Source organism: Lolium perenne, chromosome 2 (genome assembly GCF_019359855.2).
Source record: "Lolium perenne isolate Kyuss_39 chromosome 2, Kyuss_2.0, whole genome shotgun sequence".
In the NCBI taxonomy this organism is placed as follows: Eukaryota; Viridiplantae; Streptophyta; class Magnoliopsida; order Poales; family Poaceae; genus Lolium; species Lolium perenne.
The window spans coordinates 242,674,572-242,681,244 of NC_067245.2; the positions used below are offsets into that span (position 1 = coordinate 242,674,572).

Consider the following 6,673-nt stretch of genomic DNA (forward strand, 5'->3'; position numbering starts at 1 on the left):
ATCTCATATTCTCATTAATTCTAACTTGGATGGCATTTGCTGTAGTAACGATTTTATTTTCAATATCCTTATTAGGCATAACTTTCAATTTCAAAAGATCAACATCAGAGGCAAGACTATCAACCTTAGAAGCAAGAATATCAATTTTATTGAGCTTTTCCTCAACAGATTTGTTAAAAGCAGTTTGTGTACTAATAAATTCTTTAAGCATAGCTTCAAGTCCAGGGGGTGTGTTCCTATTATTGTTGTAAGAATTCCCATAAGAATTACCATAACCGTTACCATTATTATAAGGATATGGCCTATAGTTATTACTAGAATTGTTCTGATAAGCATTGTTGTTGAAATTATTATTTTTAATGAAGTTTACATCAACATGTTCTTCTTGAGCAACCAATGAAGCTAACGGAATATTATTAGGATCAACATTAGTCCTATCATTCACAAGCATAGACATAATAACATCAATCTTATCACTCAAGGAAGAGGTTTCTTCGACAGAATTTACCTTCTTACCTTGTGGAGCTCTTTCCGTGTGCCATTCAGAGTAATTAATCATCATATTATCAAGAAGCTTTGTTGCTTCACCAAGAGTGATGGACATAAAGGTACCTCCAGCAGCTGAATCCAATAGGTTCCGCGAAGAAAAGTTCAGTCCTGCATAAAAGGTTTGGATGATCATCCAAGTAGTCAGTCCATGGGTTGGGCAATTCTTTACCAAAGATTTCATTCTCTCCCATGCTTGAGCAACATGTTCATTATCTAATTCTTTAAAATTCATTATGCTACTCCTCAAAGATATAATTTTAGCGGGAGGATAATATCTACCAATAAAAGCATCCTTACATTTAGTCCATGAATCAATACTATTTCTAGGCAGAGATAGCAACCAATCTTTAGCTCTTCCTCTTAATGAGAAAGGAAACAATTTTAATTTTATAATGTCACCATCTAGATCCTTATACTTTTGCATTTCACATAATTCAACAAAATTATTAAGATGGGCAGCAGCATCATCAGAACTAACACCAGAAAATTGCTCTCTCATAACAAGATTCAGTAAAGCAGGTTTAATTTCAAAGAATTCTGCTGTAGTAGCAAGTGGAGCAATAGGTGTGCATAAGAAATCATTATTATTTGTGCTTGTGAAGTCACACAACTTAGTATTTTCAGGAGTACCCATTTTAGCAGTGGTAAATAAAGCAAACTAGATAAAGTAAATGCAAGTAACTAATTTTTTTTTCGTGTTTTTGATATGGAGAACAAGACAGTAAATAAAGCAATGTTCAAGATATCGCTAATCGGTAACTGATCGGTCGGGCTTAGATGAGAGATTAATCGCTTATCGGCCGATTAATCGATTTTATCGGTCGACTATTTATCGGCTAGTTTTTTTTATAAAATCTCCGAATCTAAGTATTGAATATTCAATATTATGATATGCAAAATATAATATTGCAATACTGGACGTTGGTGTCTTGCCTTGATTTTGCATATGAGTCTGTGTACAAACATACTAATGGAAACAACCAGCAGTTCATGCTCTGAAACTTCAGATTTCAAAATCTTGCATAATTGTAGACACAAATATAAAATATCACACGAAATAGGATAGCCGTAGCAGTGGTAATACAAACAGTGCATATTAGATAATAATGGGTCGGCAAAACAGAAATAGGTATTCGTTCCCTCACAGAGCAAAATAAGAAATTAAGAAAACATGCACCGGGTTCTTAGCTCTCCCTCGCGTGAGTCAGATCACAACCAGTATTGGCGAGAACTCAGAACTCACAGGAACATGAATCAAAGAGTCTAGGAAAGAAAGCAACAAATGTAGTGCTCAAATAGATAGATTATAAAAGGCCCAAGATTCAAGACTCAATCGGCTCCTCCTCATCTTCATTGTCTTTGGTCTCTAGCACCCCATCATCATCAGACTCGAACTCTATCTCATCCTCATTGACAACCACTTGTTCTTCCTCTTCATCGGAAACAAACTCTTCCACCTCATGGAGTTCTCTCACTCTTGCACTTCTACGAGGTTGCATAGCTTCAGTACCTCCCAGTGCATCATCACTATTGGAGTATGGAAGCCCCGTAATTGGATCAACCTCCTCATCTTTGTAAGCTCCTTCACATATCCAATCTTGTGCCATGGAAGCATCTTCACCAAGGAGAACATCACAAGATGACTCAAACTTCTTTCTCTTGTCCATCATTCTTCCATTGAATTGAATATAAACTAGATCATCTCTACGGCGGATATCTAGTTTATTTCTCCTCTTTGCATCAACCTACAAATAGCAAAATGTAGTTTAGTGATTCACATTTTCATAAATGTACAAGGAATTTATGACCAGATTTGAGTATTCGCAAGCTGAGATTTACTTGTTCAAAAACGCTCCAATTTCTTTCACATCCGGATGAGCTTGTGGTCAAGTTGAGTATCCTTAAAGCCATGTGCATCAATGTAGGAGTTTTTAGTCCATAAGTTGCCCACCACTCGCCTACAGTTATGGAAAAAACAAAGTATTATGCATCAGCCCAAATAATTCAGAAATGCAATATGGCACAATTATATTGACAACGAGCTTACCGGCATTGAAATTTGCATTGGTAATAGCTTTTGTGGCAGCAACCTTCCCAAACATGTCTTCCATCTTTTTAAACTTGGGTAATTCTATGTTAAGTACCTTGTTTATCGCCTCATCATTATCATGATAAAATTGTTCAACAACCTCCATCAACCCAGACATGACTTCTACATCACTAAAGATGCTTGTGTTAGCATAACTATAGTAAGGATTTAAGGCATATCCCGCCATGTGCAACGGTGTATCTAGTCTCCCATTCATCTTGCTCTCCATAGCTGTTGTGATCACCATGTAGTCCTTCTCTGAGTTTTCAACCGCAATCATTATTGCCTTCTTTGCCTCTATTATTTCTCCATACATAGAGGCCATGGACTGTCCATCACCATCAGCCAACCGAAGTATCTTCACCAATGGCTCGAAAACCTTCCAGACCACATGATGAAAAGAAATGAATGAGAGAGAAAATGTAAATGTAGAACAGTAGAAAATAAATTAGCTAACATACCTTAATGCAAAGGGATACATTTTTCCAAAATGCCCTACTCATTATTGTGGCATGAGTATACTTTCCTTTCTTTGTTCTGGTGGGCTTGCACTCTTCCCAAGTATCAGTACAACACATCTCCTTTAGTTGCTTCTTCTTCGCAGCAAGACTTTGCAAGGTAAGAAACGCTGAAGCAAATCTAGTCACTCCAGGCCTAACAATGTCTCTCTTTTTTGTATGAAACCTTATGAGAGCCAATGTGGCATGATGTGCATAAAGGAAAATAGTCATCTCTTTGGCTTTGGTAATTACAGGAGCAAACTGCTTCAACTTCCCAATTGCTTCTACCATCAAATTGATGGTGTGAGTTGCACATGAGGTCCAAAAAATCTTGGGCCTTTTATCCTTCAACATCACCTTTGCTCCCATGTTGTTTGATGCATTATCAGTGACTACTTGCACAACATTATCAGCACCTACAAATACATGAGAGCAAAGGACAATAATCAGATCACAATATTCAGACCACATGATGAAAAGCAACGAATGAGAGAGAAACAAAAAAGTTGAAGATTCATACCAATTTTCTCAATGCATTCATCCACATAATTGAAGATGTACAAACTTGTGTGTGCATCCGCTGATGCCTCCTTTGATCCAAGAAAGACAGTCCCTAACTTGCAATGCACACACAAGTTCATGATGCTCCTCCTTTTCTTGTCTGTCCAAGCATCGGTCATGATAGAGCACCCAGTGTTCGCCCTCTCAATGTCATGTGGCTTCAACAAATCCCTAGTTCTGTCCACCTCTTGCGACAACATCTTCTCTCGAATCATGTACTGAGAAGGTTGCCTCCAATCAGGACCATAGCGACCAAGAGCCTCACAAAACTGTTTGAAGTCGTCATCATTTATAGCGTTGAAGGGTACATTTTTCTTATACAACCATCTAGCCAAGTACTGCCCCACTCGATAGCTTCTCTCCTTATCAACACTATCATTTATATTCTGCTGATGTTTTTTATTGTTCAACGGAATTGAAGGATCGATTGGAGCAAGAAATTGATCCATAGGCCCCTTCTTCGGATCACCTTTGCCAACTTCATTAAGCTCTTCTTGAGCATCCTCATTAACAACCTCTATGTTCACAGCAGCTCTTACTTCTTCTTCTTGCTTTTGCTTTTCAATCTTCCTCCTCTTTGGTGCCTCACTTGCCGCCTTACACCGAGCTTGTTGATCTGGTGTGGCATTCAAACAAGGCTTCACACCACCTCTGATCTGGGCAATGTGTTCCTTCATCCGGGTCACACCTCCCGACATTTCTTTTCCACAAAGCTTGCACTTGACTCTTTGTGGATCATTGGGATCAATCAGCACAGCAAATTCCCAGCCCATATCATCTGAATTCCTCTTTAATTTAGAACTTGCAACCTGAGATAAACCAGTATCCGTAGCAGCCATCTACAAACAATAAAAACCAGCAGCAACATGTATCAGTCTATTAGACATTCAGATTACTAGTATTACAAAATTATATACACTATACTCTATTTTTCTTAAGAAATCTTTACATGGTAAGTATCAAGGCAATCTCAACTAAACTGCCGAGTTGTTGTATCTGCCGCAGGCTAGCCTCGCCGTGTGCGTCTGTTGCCCAACCAGTGCAAGCTAGCCGGAAAGCCGATGGTTCTGAGCTCTTTCCTATTCCCGGCCGATCTAGCTAGGCTAGCCATCGCCACTCACACAATCGCTCGATCCATCACTAGCCTGACACGCACATGTAGATACACCGCAGTGGCCTCTGTATCTACATGACACGCACATGTAGATATACGGCAGCCATCCAAATTCAAGCTAAGTAACTAGAGATCTACAACAACTATACTGAAGGGAACTAAAGCTATTCTCTAAAAAATTACACACTATTGCTCCAATTTTTGACCAAAAAACAGAGAACTAAAGCTGAAAAAAGAGAGGGAGAAGAGAAACATACCGTGAAAGTGGATGAAGAACTGCTATCGGAAGGGACGCAGGCGGAGTGCTGCGGGCGAAAGGGACACCGACGGAGATCTACAGGCGGAAAGGACGCCGGCGGAGTGCTGCGGGCAGAGAGCTGCTAAGGGAGGAAAGGGGGCTGGCCATCGTGCTGCTTTCCTCGTTCACCTGGACGGGCTGGAGAAGAAGATGGGGGTAGGAATATAAACGTCTGGGAAGAAGGACGAGAAGGAGGTGAACATGCTGGCGGCGGCGGCTTCAATTCTTCCATCGGAAACGAGCGGAGGCGGAGTACGAGGGGGCGGCGGGCGTCCCAATCGAGCAGGGGAAGTTATGGAGGTTGGTCGGCGTCCATATCGAGCAGTCCCACGGGCTTTGGCTGATTAATCGGATTTAGGCCGATTTCTCGCTTGTCAGGCCGATTAAACGCTCCAAACGAGAAACATGAAAGAGATGGCAAAATCTTATCGTCTACCCTGCGATTCACGATTAATCGGCCAGTTAATCGGAAACTCGGCCGAGTTTTTGAACATTGAAATAAAGTAAAACTAGCAACTAATTTTTTTGTGTTTTGATATAATGCAGCAAACAAAGTAGTAAATAAAGTAAAGCAAGACAAAAACAAAGTAAAGAGATTGGATTGTGGAGACTCCCCTTGCAGCGTGTCTTGATCTCCCCGGCAACGGCGCCAGAAAATGTGCTTGATGCGTGCAATCGACACGTCCATTGGGAACCCCAAGAGGAAGGTGTGATGCGTACAGTAGCAAGTTTTCTCTCAGAAAGAAACCAAGGTTTATCGAACCAGGAGGAGCCAAGAAGCACGTTGAAGGTTGATGGCGGCGGGATGTAGTGCGGCGCAACACCAGGGATTCCGGCGCCAACGTGGAACCTGCACAACACAACCAAAGTACTTTGCCCCAACGAAACAGTGAGGTTGTTAATCTCACCAGCTTGCTGTAACAAAGGATTAGATGTATAGTGTGGATGATGATTGTTTGCAGAAAATAGTAAAGAACAAGTATTGCAGTAGATTGTATTCGATGTAAAGAATAGGACCGGGGTCCACAGTTCACTAGAGGTGTCTCTCCCATAAGATAAATAGCATGTTGGGTCAACAAATTACAGTCGGGCAATTGACAAATAGAGAGGGCATGACAATGCACATACATGATATGATAAGTATAGTGAAATTTAATTGGGCATTACGACAAAGTATATAGACCGCTATCCAGCATGCATCTATGCCTAAAAAGTCCACCTTCAGGTTATCATCCGAACCCCTTCCAGTATTAAGTTGCAAACAACAGACAATTGCATTAAGTATGGTGCGTAATGTAATCAATAACTACATCCTCGGACATAGCATCAATGTTTTATCCCTAGTGGCAATAGCACATCCACAACCTTAGAACTTTCGTCACTCGTCCTGCATTTAATGGAGGCATGAACCCACTATCGAACATAAATACTCCCTCTTGGAGTTAAGAGCAAAAACTTGGCCAGAGCCTCTACTAATAACGGAGAGCATGCAAGATCATAAACAACACATAGGTAATAGATTGATAATCAACATAACATAGTATTCTCTATCCATCGGATCC

At 40.5% G+C, this 6,673-nt stretch overlaps 1 protein-coding gene across 1 annotated transcript; it reads right to left on the reverse strand.

The window, feature by feature from the left end:
- Window positions 1-1,871: 1,871 nt before the first annotated feature.
- On the reverse strand, window positions 1,872-4,538 carry LOC127329252 (uncharacterized). Its single transcript, XM_051355783.1, has 5 exons — window positions 3,659-4,538; window positions 3,096-3,554; window positions 2,597-3,025; window positions 2,389-2,507; window positions 1,872-2,294 (listed from the first exon to the last, which is right to left on the reverse strand). The coding sequence occupies exons 1-5, from the start codon at window positions 4,536-4,538 to the stop codon at window positions 1,872-1,874; spliced, it is 2,310 nt and encodes a 769-aa protein (XP_051211743.1).
- Between the last annotated feature and the right edge of the window lie 2,135 nt (window positions 4,539-6,673).

What these genes read in the sequence shown, in the direction of transcription:
- LOC127329252 (XM_051355783.1), bottom strand. Translation starts at nt 4,538, where the DNA reads ATGGCTGCTACGGATACTGGTTTATCTCAGGTTGCAAGTTCTAAATTA. An exon ending in ATCCCTTTGCATTAAGGTAT is followed by an intron (nt 3,026 to 3,095) that starts GTTAGCTAATTT and finishes TTCATCATGTGG; the next exon opens with TCTGGAAGGTTTTCGAGCCA. An exon ending in CAATGCAAATTTCAATGCCG is followed by an intron (nt 2,508 to 2,596) that starts GTAAGCTCGTTG and finishes CCATAACTGTAG; the next exon opens with GCGAGTGGTGGGCAACTTAT.